The 16,351-nt window shown below is 43.1% G+C and overlaps 1 protein-coding gene across 1 annotated transcript in view; it reads right to left on the bottom strand.

Annotated features, from left to right (window-relative positions):
• The window catches only part of RTF1 (RTF1 homolog, Paf1/RNA polymerase II complex component), a 54,805-nt gene extending 39,757 nt beyond the window's left edge, over positions 1-15,048 (bottom strand). The window contains exons 1-2 of the mRNA XM_025998357.2: positions 14,836-15,048; positions 1,008-1,118 (exon numbers count right to left, since the gene is read on the bottom strand). Of these exons, the coding sequence (XP_025854142.2) occupies positions 1,008-1,118; positions 14,836-15,048 (324 nt within the window). The remainder of the gene's footprint in view (positions 1-1,007; positions 1,119-14,835) is intronic.
• Positions 15,049-16,351: the final 1,303 nt, after the last annotated feature.

Here is a 16,351-nt window from a genome sequence, read left to right as displayed (position 1 = left end):
TGACTGAGTCAGCCAGGCACCCCAATATATGGTATTCTCTCTCTCTCTCTTATTTTTTTATTTTTTAAAAAGATTTTATTTATTTATTCATGAGAGACAGAGAGAGAGAGAGAGAGAGGCAGAGACACAGGCAGAGGGAGAAGCAGGCTCCACGCAGGGAGTCCGACGTGGGACTGGATCCCGGGTCTCCAGGATCAGGCCCTGGGCTGATGAGCCACCTGGGCTGCCCTCTCTCTCTTTTAAAGATTTCTTTATTTATTTGAGAGAGTCCTCATGTGCAAGTTGGGGGAGGAGCAGAGGGAGAGAATCTTCAAGTAGACTCCTTACTGCATGCAGAACCTGATAAGAGGCTCGATCTCACAACCCTGAGATCATGACCTGAGCTGCAACCAAGAGTCAGACACTCAACTGACTGAGCCAGCCAGGTGCCCCAATATATGGCATTCTTGACAGAATTTCCTTTTCCTTTTTTTTTTTTTTGTTTTTTTTTTTTTTTTTGAGAGAGGGAGAGAATGAGTGCATGCAGTGGGGAAAGGGCAGAGGGAGAATCCCAAGCAGGCTCCATGCTCAGAGCCAGGGGGCTCAATCACAGCCCTAAGATCATGACCTGAGCCAAAATGAAGAGTCTGCTGCCTAAAGGACTGAGCCACCTAGAGGCCCCCAGGATTTCTTTTCTAACATGAAAGTGGAATAAAAACAATGAAAAAAACCCCCGATAAAACAGAGATGAAGGTTAAGAGGTTGTGCCTCTGCTTTTGCAACAGGGCTGGAAACAAGCAACTAAACAATAGCCACAAGTGCCCTGCAGAGGGGCCCACTAGGTAACTGACCACACATGGAAACATGACAATTCAAGAGCTTTCCTTACACAATTCTATTTCCCTAAGAAGTTCTGGTAGATCTTAGGCAGAAACATCTCAGTTTAAGGAAAAGAAGCTGTCAGGAGTCACCAACTCGGGACCTTCGAATACTGCTCAGTCCCTGGGGCCAAGCCCATCCACACCCACCTCGTCATCACTGTTGGACGTCTCAGAGTCTGAGGAGGCTGCAGGCTGACTCACAGGCGGCTCCTTCTCCTCAGAGTCACTCCGCTTCCGCTTTGCCAGAGACAAGAGCTCCTAACAGGGCAGAAGCAGACACATGAGTTTTGCTCAACAAAGAAAAAAACATTCAAGAATAGCAAAATGCCCACCTTACCTAGGTCTCTTCTACCTCTGTGCTTTCAACTGAAAATCGTCATCACGGGGACTTTTATCACACAGATACACTGCCAGTATTCCTAAGCACTAAAGAAATGTTTTCAAAATCTGTCCCTTTCTTCTTAATGGGAAATGTATGTCTGAAATAGAAAAATGACTATAAAAGTGAACTGCAGGCTACTCCCAAATTGTCACTATTTCTACTATTTCCAGCTACAGGAGTACTGAATCTTAGAAACTGATATGAGACCCATGTTTTCAAAGGTAATTTGTTTACTGTTTTTACAAGTCTAACTAATATTCCAAGCATCCTCTTATTGTAATTCATGGAAAAAATTGGCATTTGTGGGATTGTTCTGAATAAGCTGACAAACTACAAGATTTTTTTTTTGTCCTGGTGATTTATGACAGATTACAGCGGGAGGGATGTACCACTAAGAGTTATGGTTAGAACCAGAATTTGCTCTCACATGGTTCCTCTCTTCTGTTACTACTTCTTCTTCTTTTTTTTTTTTTTTTAAGATTTTATTTATTTATTCATGAGAGACACAGAGAGGGAAGCAGAGACACAGGCAGAGGGAGAAGCAGGTTCCACGCAGGGAGCCCGACGTAGGACTCAATTCTGGGTCTCCAGGATCATACCCTGGGCCGAAGGCGGCGCCAAACCCCTAAGCCACCAGGGCTGCCCTCTTCTGTTATTTCTTATCAGCTTACCAGTAACTCAAAAATGCAACAAAAGGAAATTTCTCTGGTTCTTGCTCTCTGTAGTATCATTACCAATCCAAAATTATTCTGTACTTACTAAGCACCAGATACTTTTCTAAATATCTAATATTTAATCTTCGTGACAATCTTTTTTTTTAAAAAAGATTTTATTTATTCATTCATAGAGACAAACAGAAAGAGGCAGAGACACAGGCAGAGGGAGAAGCAAGCTCCATGGCAGGGAGCCTGATGCGGGACTCGATCCTGGGTCTCCAGGATCACACCCCGGCTGCAGGTGGTGCTAAACCGCTGCGGCACCAGGGCTGCCCTCTTCGTGACAATCTTAAAGTATGTATTGTCATCATCCCTATTTGAAGATAAACTAAGCAGCAGGAGAGGTTAAAAATCTACTCAGGGTAACACAGCTAGTAAATGACAGAGCCAGGATTCAAATCAGGGCAGATAGAACCCTAGCTCAAAATTCAGTCATGGTTTATCAGTCTAAAACATGTTTCCCTTCTGCCAAAAAAGAGAAAACTACTTCTAATAAATACTAGTAGTATTATTTCTTGATGATGATGGTGTTCTACAATTAAAGGTCAAGTGCCAAGATGGATTTTAAAATAATAGACTGCCTACAAAGTATCTGTTTTCTTCTTCCAGTTTCTATTTTAGGAATAGACTGGCCAGAATGAGAATATGACCTTCTCAGATTAACAGCTGACCCACTCTTCTCCTTCATAAGCAGTCATGAAATGTTACTCTTCTCATTTCACTGATGAGAGCTACCATACCAACTTCCTGAAAAGGCTGAAGATCATAAGAACATCTACTTTTTCACTGTAAATATTAATTCGTATAGACAAAATGCAAATTACAGCAATAAGTGTGTGTTTACTGTCTCTTAAAAACTTTAGGGGGCACCTGACTGGCTTAGTCAGTGGAGCACATCTCTTGATCTTGGGTTGTGAGTTTGAGCCCCACGTTGGGTATAGAGATTACTTAAAAATAAAATCTTTAAAAACAAAACCAAAAAACAGGTACACCTGGATGGCTCAGTCAGTTCAGCATCTGACTTTAGCTCAGGTCAGGATCTCAGGCCCTGGGACTGAGCCCTACATTGGGCTCTGCACTCAGTGGGAAGTCTGCTTGTCCCTCTCCCTCTGCCCCTCCCCCTACTCATGTACGCATGCTCTGAGAAATGAAATCTTTAAAAAAATAAATTTGTGAAAAAAAATCACACCTTGAGGTATAATTTAGTGCATTTTATTTTTTCTTACATATAAATTCTAAGAATTTGACAAATACATAGAGTTTAACTATTTCCACAATTAAGATATAGGATAGTCCCATCATCCCCACAAATATTGCTGTAATTTGCATTTGGTTAATAGGAGTTACCGTTGTGATACAAAAAAAGGGTGTTCTTATGAGCTTCAGGCTAACTTCCAGGAAGTTAGTGCTCTTTATATCCCTCCCTCCATCCTCTGACAACCATAGACCTGTTTTCTGTCCCTATAGATAGATCTGCTTATTACAGAATAACATATAAATAGAACTGTATAGTATGTAACCTTTGAGACTGGCTTTTTTACTTAGCATAATGCATTTGAGATTCATCCATGTTGTAGCACATATTAGCAGCTTGTTCCTTTTTATTGTTAAGTAGTATTCCATTGTGTGGATGTATCACACTTTATTTACCAGTTGAAAAATACTTGGGTTTCCATTTGGGAGCAATTACATGTTCACATACAGGTTTTTGTGTGCATGTAAGTTGTTGTTTTTTAAGATTTATTTTAGGGGCACCTGGGTGTCTCAGTTAAGCGTCTCCTCGGTGGGGAGTTGGCTTCACCCTTTCCCCCTCTCTCATATAAATAAATAAAATATAAAAAAAAGAAAAAGATTTTAGAGTGTGCATGTGAGATAGTGCAAGCAGGTGGGTGAGGGGTGGTGCCAGAGGGAGGAGGAGAGAAAATCCTCAAGCAGACTCCTTGCTAAGGGTGGAGCCCAATGTGGGGCTTGATCCCAGGACTCTGAGATCATGACCTGAGCTAAAATCGAGAGTCAGATGCTTAACCAACTGAGCTAAGTGTAAGTTTTTATTTCACTTGGGTAAATACCTAAAAGTGGGATTGCTGGTAATTGGCATATGGCCTTTACTATTATCTTTCCCCCTGAATTACCTTAATGCAAATTTATAAAGTTTAGAAAGATTTCTGTTAAGTGATCTCTTTCCTGACCCTTTGAGATTCACAAATGCACTAGAAATCTGTTTTAACACCAACTCATTATCAACTGGGATTTGGAAACCTATCCATCAAATCCTGCCCTGGAACATTAACAAGTGGTAGACAATCATTAAAAATTACTGTAACTAAAGTGTTAAAATGTTAATACTCCCTTCCTGATAAAGTTCCACTCCATACTAAAAACCTAACAAATGTCTCTCCTTCATCCACAAACTGCATCTGATAGACATAGTCCTTCTCCTATGACATAAATACCATATTAACAATAGTATGGTGACAGCAAAGACATTCTTAACAATGCGAAATATACAAGTTAAGAATTGTACGGGAAATTACTGGGAGAACATATGGCAAGGTTACTCTTTATAGTTAAGTCCCCTAGGCTACCGAGGGCTTGTAAGTACAGCCAAACAGACCAATGTGCAACAGAAAGGTCTTTTCAACAGGCATATGTGAAGAGAGCTACTATCTGTAGGGGTGACTGATCCAACAACCAGGACTTGAAAAAGCCAATCTAAAACTGATCTGTATGGGGATCTCTGGGTGGCTCAGTGCTTTAGTGCCTGCCTTCGGCCCAGGGCGAGATCCTGGAGTCCTAGGATTGAGTCCCACATCAGGCTCCCTGCATGGAGCCTGCTTCTTCCTCTGCCTGTGTCTCTGCTTCTCTCTATCTCTCATGAATAAATAAAATCCTTAAAAATAAATGAATGAATGAATGTGATCTGTGCACAGGGTATAGGTCCACCTGCAGCTCTCTTCTGCCAGTCCAATTCAACAGTACCATGCTTGCTGAGACGTTTCTGTGTGTCCAGTGATGCTCTCTCATCACTGTCCCTATATTTCAACTCATCCAGTGAAAACTTTCCCTATTTTTCTTGGTGTTTGTCTAAGGGAATGGCAGTTGGGGGTGCCAGCATGGTATATCAAATTTAAACTGAACTAAAGATCTGCTTAAATTAAGGCCAATGCCCAATATACTAAAGGTATGGCTGTGTAGGACACCACATCTGTCTTCTACAGCAGTTTCATTAACATTGTTTAAAAGCCATATTTAACATTAAACTAGACTGTCAAAACTGAGACCCTAAAATAAAGCAAGCCTAACAACACTAAGGTAATGTTTGTTAAAACAGTATTATTCTGCTTAAGATTAGAATTCTAATCCCATCAATACATGGAGACTCATAAACCTTAAGATTTAATTCCCCTACACCATCATTCACAGTGTACTTTTTGTGAGGTTATATCAGGGTCAATTGGCAATAAAGCAACTTAGCTCCCTCCTACTTACTTAAAGAAAATTAAATCTCATCTCTTTAATCAAACCTCCCGTGATCACATGAAAGTGGGATACATATTCTATACCCCAGAAATGAGACTAAAAGCCCATATGGATAGGCCTCGGAGGTTTTTATGGCTAATTAGCATGCTGAGCTCTTTTCCCCTTATTCATTCCACAAATATAACTACTGTAAATAATTATTACCAGCTAGCATGACCAAACATCTTGGTTTGCTCAGGACTGTCCTGGTTCTAGCACCTGAATGTCCTGAATTCTAGAAACTCCTCACTTCCAGGCAAACTGGGAAAGATGGCCCTACTACCGGCACCTATTATGTACCACCAAGCCATGGGTAGACACTCATGAAAAAAGGAGACAGTCATTGACCTTGAGTTTAAAAATGAGTGAGGGAGACAGTAACACAAAACTTGTTATATCTCATGATAAGTGCTAAGAAGGAAGTGAATCAAGTGAATGAGGAACATATCTGTGATAGGGTGATCCATGGAGGCTACTCTGAGGCAACTGCATTTAGGATGAAGGAGAAAAGAGAGGTGCAGTTTTCTGGGCAGAGATCTCCAGGTGGAATAGCTAAGGCCCTGAAGCTGGCAACAGCTTGGCCTGGTCAAAGAACTGAAGGAGAACCGTGTGACTGGAGCTTAGAGGGCAAGGGGGAGAACAAAGTAAGGCTGTTTAGAGGTAAGAAGAGACCAGATCATTCCAGAGTTTATAAAGCAGGATCAGGAGCAAGTGTCTTATTTGAAGGTAAAGGGAAGCCATCAAATAGTTTTAAGGGGAGTAACTACTCCCAGAGGGTTTTTTTTTAAAGAGCACTCTGACAGAGGGGCCAGGGTGGGAGTGCAGGAAGGAATCATAAGGAATCCAGAGCAGTGTCATCAGAGGGAATGGTGACCTGGACCGGGGAAGTAGCCACAGGACAGAGAGAGGGAGGACTAGAGAGATAGTGAAGAAAGAGGAGTAATTCACACGGGTTGGTTATTCATTCATTCATTCATTCCTGAGAGACACACACACAGAGGCAAAGACATAGGCAGAGGGAGAAGCAAGCTCCATGCAGGGAGCCCGAAGTGGGACTCGATCCCAGAACTCTGGGATCACGCCCTGAGCCAAAGGCAAATGCTCAACTGCTGAGCCACCCACACGTCCCCACACAGGTTTAAATCTGAGATGTGGGGGCACCTGGATGATTCAGTCAGTTAAGTGTCTGACTCTTGATTTGGGCTTAGGTCATGATCTCAGGGTTGTGAGATGGAGCTCCAAGTTGGGCTCTGCACTGGGTGTGGAGCCTGCTTAAAATTCTCTCTCCCTCTGCTCTTCCCCATATCTCTCTCTCTCATTCTTCTCTCACTCTCTCTCCCTCCTTCCCCACCCTTCCAGAAAATGATATGATATGATATAATTCTTTCATATCAAAACTATAGGCAGAGGAACAGGATTTCAATAGTGGATACTTGGTTACCTTTCAGATGTAAGGAATGGAGCCATTGTGTGTATGTTTTTTGGGACAGAATGGTATTTGTTTTGTTGGAACTATTTTATTTTATTTTATTTTTTAAATGTTTTATTTTATTTTTTTTAATTTTTATTTATTTATGATAGACACACACAGAGAGAGAGAGAGAGAGAGAGAGGCAGAGACACAGGCAGAGGGAGAAGCAGGCTCTATGCCGGGAGCCCGACGTGGGATTCGATCCCAGGTCTCCAGGATCGCGCCCTGGGCCAAAGGCAGGAGCTAAACTGCTGCGCTACCCAGGGATCCCCAATGGAACTATTTTAAACAAGCATCTATTATCATGTTTTTGAAAAGATTTATTAATTTATTTGAGACAGAGACTGCACAAACGGGAGCGGGGGGGGGGGGGGGGGGGGGAGTGAAGGAGAGGAGGCGACTCCCTGCTGAGTCCCAGGGTCCTGGGATCATGACCTGAACGGAAATCAAGAGTCAGATGCTTAACCAACTGAGCCACCCAGGTGCCCCTCTACTATTTTTATTGAAAGAAAAATAAAACAATGAACATATATACAAAAACCATTCTGAGTTTTTAAAAACTTTTTATTTTTTATTTTATTTTTTTAAGATTTTATTTATTTATTAATGAGAGACACAGAGGGAGAGAGAGACAGAGGCAGAGACACAGGAAGAGGGAGAAGCAGGCTCCATGCAGGGAGCCTGACGTGGGACTCGATCCTGGATCTCCAGGATCACACCCCGGGCTAAAGGCAGCGCTAAACTACTGAGCCATCCAGGCTGCCCAAACCATTCTGAGTTAATTCCAAAGTGGCAGTATAACAATCCTTTATATTTCACATGATTCCCAAATAATTATTGTAGTTAAACTACTGAGTTGTATAAATGCCCACAGTTATAAAATTGACCAAATCATTTTCCAACCCATTCAAAAACAAAAGGCACATGAATTTTTTTTTTAATTCTACCATTGTTACTGGTTTTTACTTAGTTCCCTTTTCTAATATACTTTTTAACTAATGCACATTTCTTCTACCCTTAAAGAAGGGATATCAGTATTACAGTAGAGGAGTTGGAATAAGAACTTAAGAACTCCCAAACTGACAGTCTCTTATCTCTGAGTAATCCTGCTGTAACCAGAAAAGTCAGAAAACTTTCCACCATGGATATGCCAAGTAGCATTTGCATATTCAACAAAGATTTATTAAGTGCTTACTCTGCATCAGGTAGGCATTATTTCCTTTCTTTAAAGATTTTATTTATTTGACAGAGAGAGAGAGAGAGAGAGAGAGAGAGAGAGAACATGCACACATACCATTGGGGGGAACAGGAAAGAGAGAAGCAGGCTCCCTGCTCCCAGGACCTGAGCAGAAGGCAGGTGCTTAGTAAACTAAGCCATCCAGGTGGCCCTTCTTTTTCTAAGATTCTATCTATTTATTCCAGAGAGAAAGAGAGAGTGTGCAAGCAAGAGTGAGCCAGGAGGAGGAGGAGCAGAGGGAGAGGGACAAGAAGATGCCACACTGACAGTGGAGCCCAATGCAGGGCTCAATCTCAGAACCCTGAGACCATGACCTGAGCCAAAGCCAGGTCACCCAGGTGCCCTAGGCAGGCGTTATTTTCAACTACCTATTTGACATCTCCACTTAGATTAACTCAAAGACAACTTTTTTTTTTTTTTTAAAGGTTTCATTTATTTATTTGAAAGAGAGCGTGTGCACAGGCACACAGGCAGGGGGAGTTTTAGAGGGAGAAGGAGAAGCAGACTCTCCACTGAGCAGGGAGCCAATGTGAGGCTCCATCCCAGGACCCTGAGCCACTCAGGTGCCCCTTCTCATTACAAACAACTTTCAACTCCACATCCATGAGGGAATTCATGCTCTTCACCTTTATACCTAATCTTCCCCTAGCCCCATCTCATGCTAGGACTTCCTCTTCCTCACTCCCAACATCCAATCAATCATCAAGTCCTCTCATTTTATTCTGAATATTATGTCCAATCAAATCTACTTCCCGTTGCCTCTGTAAGCACTGTACCACTCCAAGTCAGGCATTCATTCAGCAAACATTGACAGGGTACCTGCCGCATACCAGCCACAGTCTTAGGTGCATGGATACTATAGTGAACAAATAGCTTTGCCTTCCTGGAACTTCCATTCTAGTGGAACTTAATGCTTTCTACCATCTCTCACCTGGACTCCTCTTTCTACCACTTAACTGGTGTCCCTTTCTCCAAGCTACTCTCCACCTGACAACCTAGGCAAACTTTTTAAAAGACAAACCTGAAACCTTTTCTAGCTTAAAATCCTTCAGTGGTTTCTCATTACCCTCAGAATCAAGTCCTTTAACATTACCGACATGGCCCTACAAATAACTTTAGAACTTTTTAACCCCAGTGCAGAGTAAGACCAATTATATCTCATGAACCAGTATATATACAAAATACAGGTAATAACAATAATCCTTTTTTTTTACAATAATCCTTTTTACTAAGACTGATACATGATTGATTTCTTTAAGATTTTATTTTTTTTAAAGTAAATGCTACTAAATAAACAAACAAACAAATAAAGTTAATGCTACATTCAACATGGGGCTCGAATTTACAATCCCAAGATCAAGAGTTACATGCTCTACCAACAGAGCCAGCCATGCGCCCCTGATGTTTTCTATTTGATTCAATTTCATTTTCATTTTTAATGCTGGTTGTTGTTCACTAAACTGACTTTCTCATCTTCAAAGGGTCCAAACAGGGACTACTACAGCTTCATTTGTACCTTCTCTCTCTTCAGCCCATTAAATTCCAGTCACTGTGTGTTTCTTTCAGTTTCATTAGGGTGCTACACGGTCCTTCCTGCCTCAATGCTTTTGTGCATGCTAGTCCCTCAGCCATGAACACTCAACATGCCTCTACTGTTTAGCCTAATCTTTTCCTTAACACATATTCCAACTCTGTTTAAGTGTTACTCCCTCCACCGTAGTATAGCATCACTTGTCACACTCTCACAGTATCCTTGCTCTTCCCTCATAGCCTCTAGTCAAACTGTGAGGAAAAGACCCTGAGCAAAGCTTACCCCACACTCACCACCCCCTCTCTCTGTCTCCTCTAAGCTCCTTGAAGGTGGAAACTGCTTCCATTTTGTTCACTCAATAGCCTCAGTGCCTAATACTGTCTAACACATTTGTTGCAAGATAAACAATCTCTGCCCTTGGGGAACTTACAGTTTAGAAAGGGAGCAATAAGTACACCAATAGATCTGGTGCTCAAAGATGGGTTTTGAATTTTTCCTAAAAGCCTCTTCGCTAAAGCTCCCAGGGGACTCAATCTCCCCTGCACAGAAAAGGTAAGTGAAATTAGCAAATGAGTTACATCAAGCTGGATGCAACATGACACAAATTAAAACTTCACAGGTTAACACTTGACACTTCTCACAAGTTTTTCATCTTAGACTTCTAAGAAATTCTGCTCTAACATAAAAGAGGCACAACTTTTAAATTTCCCAACTTTTATGGGGAAGGTTTATGGAAGGATACTTTATAACAATGATATTTTTTACATTTAATATCTAAAAATAACTCCCAGAAAATACTTAGGGGCCTATTTTTTCAAAGACAAATTTAATTATTGCTACTTCAAGTATCATGAGCAGAGAAGAGGACATAGCAACATCACCATTTTAAATAAAAAAGGAAATTATGAAATAAAGCATTCCAGTATGCAAGTAGCTCATTGTTTTTCTTGAGAAAGACAAAGTTTTCAGAAATACTGAGTTATACTGATCTGACTAGAGAACTCTTATTCCTTTATTATCTTGGATACTTTTCATTTTATAAGACCCACAGCATAAATATTATTCCACAAAAAGTGACATTCATTATTTCCAAATAAGTACATGATAGAGTAAAAAAACAAAACAAAACAAAACAAAACAAAACAAAAAAATCTAGGTTTGCTTCAAACTCTTTTCCAAGAGGTGCCAAAAGCAAGTATCTTCAGGATTTGCAACTTTAAAATGCTGAAGATGGGGCACCCAGGTGGTGCAGTGGGTTAAACATGTGACTCTTGGTTTCAGCTCAGGGTATAATCTCAGGGTTGTGAGATGGAGCCCTGCTTCCAGTTCCATGCTGAGTGCAGAATCTGCTTGAGATTCTCTCTCCTTTACCCTCTGTCCCTCCCACTCAAGGGTGCTCACTCGCTTGCTTACATGCTCTCTTTCTCTCAAATAAATAAATCATTAAAAAAATGTTGAAGAAAGGGTGTGCCCAACATAAAAAAAATAAGGTCACTATCGGGCCACATTTTAAAAGAAATCCTTCAAATTCTCAAAGGTCTGAGTTCTTAAAAGTTAAAGCAATTTTAAACTACTTCGATTCAGTTCCTACACATCTCTCTTCCCATCATGAAGAAAGGAAAAAAGGAAATAGGCCTCAATAAAAAAGCATCCCAACAATTCAAATAGCTTCAGAGATTCAGAACAACCAACAGCTCTGCTACCTCAAATATATCCGTCAAGTTTCTTCCATTGTGCACACACTATAGCTGGGTCAGGAGGCTATTTCTCTCCCCAACTAGAGTATCTTACTAAAAAGATTAACTTGCAAAAAAAAAAAAAAAAAAAAAAAAGAGTAACTTGCACATAGACAATGGTCTCGATCATTAACATAAATAAGTACCTGGACTCTACCTGGTAAAAACGCAGAGTCCAGGGCTCTATCTCCTGAGAGTCTGATTCAGTAGGTCTGGGATGGGAGCCCCTGCAAAGTACATTTATTTTTTAAATTTTATTTATTTATTCATGAGAGATACAAAGAGAGAAGGCAGAGATACAGGCAGAGAGAGAAGCAGGCTCCATGCAGGAGCCCGACGTGGGACTTGATCCCAGGACTCCAGGATCATGCCCTGGGCCAAAGGCAGGCACTAAACCGCTGAGCCACCCAGGGATCCCATTTTAAATAAGCAACCGAGAGTTTCTGACACAGGTGGTCCTCCTCCCACCACCAGGAAGAATCAGTATAGTAGGCTTACCTGCCTCACCTTCAGCAAGGACTAAGTTGGAAATATTTCTAGCATAATGGCTTAGAATCCCTTCTGGAAAACCCAGGAACAAAAGACCTCCTTTCTAACTGCTTCACTCTCACACTAGATACTTAGATTTGTTACGGTTTTGTCTTTTCCACAAGGACCTTACACTAGACAGCAAATAAGACGCTATACCCCTAATGAAGACCCAGAACTAGGTGGAGCAGCCAAAGACATCTTGTTTAGAAAGGCCCAAATGCATTAATTTTATTCTGAGGATTCCAAAGACCCCCAAACCAGCCTGATTTTGAACTTCTGCTAAAGGTCTCTGGTGACAAGTTCTAGAGGGCAGACTGATTCCTCTGAGAGCCTAGCGCAACACTAAACAGATAGAAGGCACAGGTACCTCTGTTAGGATATGCAGGGAAAGGGAATTTTGATCTGGTTCCCATCTGATATAAGAATGCCAATAAGTGGGGATCCCTGGGTGGCTCAGAGGTGTAGTGCCTGCCTTAGGCCCAGGGCGTGATCCTGGAGTTCCAGGATCGAGTCCCACGTCGGGCTTCCTGCATGGAGCCTGCTTCTCCCTCTGCCTGTATGTCTGCCCGCCCCCCCCCCATCTCTCTCTCATGAATAAATAAAATCTTAAAAAAAAAAAAAAATGCCAATAAGTGTAGTTGAAGAGGAGAAAGTTGAAATTGCTGTTAAATTAGGTATTACGTATTACTTACAAATTTTATGCTAATTTCTTTTCATAAACAGAACTGGGTTTAAGTTGCAACCCCTTCCAGTGTCCACTCTGGAAGAGCTCATTGTGGATCAGGTAAAACCTCTCTACCACAAAAAGAAAACTCTGAACTCATTTCATTTGTTAGAATTTTGTAGAAAATCATTAGAGTAACTTGCAACTTTATTCACCACAGGAACAGAGGTCACAGAGTGCTTTACCAAGGAAGCTCCCACATAATCTCTTTAATTGATGTAACAATTCCCTCCAAATTATTCAAAGTACTTTACAAATATGAATTCTAGCAACATGGAAAATGACCATTAAACATCTTTCTCATTTTGCACTATGAAAAGTTAAAAGACTAATAGATTAAGTTGCTATAGTGAAGAGCATGTGCCTTACAATCGTGCAGATGTGGAGTTCAAATTTCAACTCTACCACTAACAAATTGTGTTAATCTAGGTAAATGACTTCTTCAATCTCCATCTTCCTCATATATAAAATGGAGAAAATAATACCAACTCCACCATAATTTGAAAACTTGACAAGGTAAATACAGCACTGATTGAGGGGACTGGCTCACCCCAAGCACTATGTAAATGGTAGCTGATATTTTCACTGCAAATACCTACATTTCTAGATTAAAAAAAAAAAAAAATTCTAATCCTCCCAAGTGCCAGTCTAAAATTATCAACCAAACTTTTCCAGCCAAGAATGGATTTTTCATAGTTTTGTAAATTTCAAGAGCCTTTCAGCCAGAACATTTTCAACTTTTAATTCCTATCCCCAAACAAGATTTTCTCCCTTTGATAAAGTTCCACTATTTTCCCATACCACCATTTTCAAAACAGTCCTCTTTTCTTCAACACACTTCCAGTCCCTCCTCCTTAAAGTCCACCCCTTTTAAGCTCTAATACTTTAGTCCTGAGACCTGTGGCCTAATACAAAGAAGCAGCCCTTTACACAAAAGCCTCGGTTTGCAAGTGCTTGTACCAATATTAATTCTTACAAATACTTGATCCTTGTAATAGTCCAATTAGACACTCAAGGCTAATGTATCTAAATTTTAAGGTTACAGACAAAAAGATACATAGCTAGAAAAACAGCACAGCCGGCCTAGAACTCAAAATTTCAGATTCTAAGTTCAGTACTCTCTATTTACCTTATAAAGCTACTACCTCTAGCATATTCTTTCTTTTTATTATTTGTTCACAAAACACGCGGGGGGGGGGGGCTCTCTTTAAATCTAGTATCACTAGAGCATTGTTGTAAAGGACAGCTTCCTCCCTACAATATTTTCTAGAGTATAAAAACAGTTCAACGCCAAGACAGTGAGACCAAAAGTTACTTTCAAAGGTTCCTGCACAATCTTCAAGTAAGAAAGCATTCTGGGATGCTGCATGAGAAGAGCCAAGAGGCCTCAATCCTAGTCCTTCCAAGCCGTCCCATATATTTCTCCACTTCTGCCCTCTTTCCTCCTCTCAAGTTTTCTTTGGTTTGACATCTCAACGGGCCTCTTTCCTCCTCTCAAGTTTTCTTTGGTTTGACATCTCAACGGGGACCCTTCTCAACCACAAACGACCCTCGTCGCCAAATAGATTTGTGCCCAAAGCTTAAGTTTTTCTCATTAAGCACGACAGAGGTTCCCTAGAACTGTTTAAGGGTGTCTCTCCTCCAGGTCCACATCTCTTGTCTGAAAAACTTCATCTTCCAGAGCCTGCATCATCTCGCCCCCCGCCCCCACCACCCCACACTCACCCTTGCACCTCCTCCAAAATCTCCCAGCCTCCCGGGTTGGCGGACGGTACTTCCTATCTCTCTGGGCCCGGATCGCCAGGCCTGCAGCCCGCCGCTCCGATCTGACCCGAGCAGATCACGGACCCCTCTGGTCCCCCAAGCCCGAGGCCCACCAGCCTGGTCCCTGCCCCGCCTCCCCGCGCAAGGCGCCAAGTCCTCGGGGCTCCGTCTCCAGGCCCCGGCCGGACTCCAAGGACCCCGGGCGCTGCGGGGAGGACAAGAAAGAGGTGGCAGCGGAGGTCAGGGTGCGGGGCGGGCCAGGAGCTCGGGCCAGGAGGCCCTGGGCCCGGCCGGCTCTAGGCTCCGGTGGCCCGGACTCAGCCCTCTCGCTCCGCCGGCCCGCGCGTTCGCGGCCTGCCCTCACCTGATCCAGGTTCTCATCGCTGCCGCTGTCCTCCGTGTCCGAGTCGATCACGACGCGGCCTTTCCGCTTCTTTACCATGGTGGTCCCCCGGCTCCCACGCCGGACGCCGCCCGGACTCCCCTCTTGCCCGCCTGCCAGTGGGACCGCCACCGCCGCCGCCGCCGCCGCCGCCGCCGCCGCCGCCGCTCGACCCACACAAAGGCGACCGCGCATGCGCGCTCCGCTCCGCCCCTGGCCCCGCCCCCCGCTCGTCGCACGCCGTTCGCAGGCGCCCGGCGCCCCGCCCTGCCCCACCCCCGACGCAGCGTGGGAGGCGGGTCCGACGAGGTTGGGTTCCGGACAGTGGACCGCGGTCGCATGCCCTGCGCGGGCCTCTGGAAGCTTTGGGTGTGTCTCTTCTGCGGGACCGAAGCTTGGTGTGCTACGTACCTATCTTGGACTGGTGCTGCAAGCATCTGGGTCCACTCTGGCAAGCCTTTCAACTGCTGGCGTGTCTAGGGCGACTTCAGGGCCTGGCCGCCTGGAAGACACAAGTTGGCGGGACCACGCAGAGGGCACCCGTCCAGAATAAAGCCTGCCTACCTGGGTTGTGCAAGGTTCCACCTTGAGGATGCATCCGAGTTACCCAAAAGAAGACTAGATTTCAGGAAAGGTGTTCCAAGCAGAGAACCGCGTGGGCAAAGAAAGACCCGTTGATAATTGGGGGAAAAAAATGGGTTCAGGGAACTGGAAGTTTATGGAACAGAGAATGTGGTGTGTGTGTGTAGGGACGCATCGGCCACATCCTTTAGTGCCTACTAGGCTATATTCATAGGTTGAACTTCAATATTGAAAGATTTTAAACGGAAGAACGACATTATTAGAAAGATCACTCTGGGCGCAGTGTGGCGAATAAATTAGAAGGGAGGTTAGGCTGTTGGTGTCATCATGGCAAGAGATGATGGTGCCCCAAACCAATGAAGAGGCAGTGCAAATGGAGAGATGTGGATGGATTCTGGAAAATTTGTAAGGAAGAATTCCCAGGACATGAATATTAGTTGGAAGAGGGGGTAAGGCAAGGTCCCAAACACAAAGGATGCTTAGGTCCTGGCTTGGGAAGGTGGTGGTGAGGGGCCCTTCATCACAATAAGAAACACAAGTGTAAAGGAAATAAGTTCAGTTTTTTAAAAAAGATTTTATTTTATTTATTCATGAGAGAAAGAAAGGCAGAGATATAGGCAGAGGGAGAAGCAGGCTCCTTGCAGGGAGCCGGTTGGGGGACTCCGTCCCAGCACCCCAGAATAATGCCCTGAGCCAAAGGCAGACTCAACCACTGAGCCACCAGGCATCCCAAAAAGTTCAGTTTTTTGCCTAGTGAGGTCAGTTGATTAAAAGGGACTTTAGAGGCCCCTGGGTAACCCAATTGGTAGTGTATACGACTCTTGATGATCTTGATCAGGATCATGAGTTTGAGCCCCATGTTGGGCAGAGAAATTATTTAAAAAAAATAAAGAAGGGGATCCCTGGGTGGCTCAGC

This window comes from Vulpes vulpes, chromosome 15 (genome assembly GCF_048418805.1).
Source record: "Vulpes vulpes isolate BD-2025 chromosome 15, VulVul3, whole genome shotgun sequence".
Classification (NCBI taxonomy): domain Eukaryota; kingdom Metazoa; phylum Chordata; class Mammalia; order Carnivora; family Canidae; genus Vulpes; species Vulpes vulpes.
The sequence above is the reverse complement of the archived record's forward strand: the minus strand, read 5'-3'. Positions and strand labels throughout refer to the sequence as shown.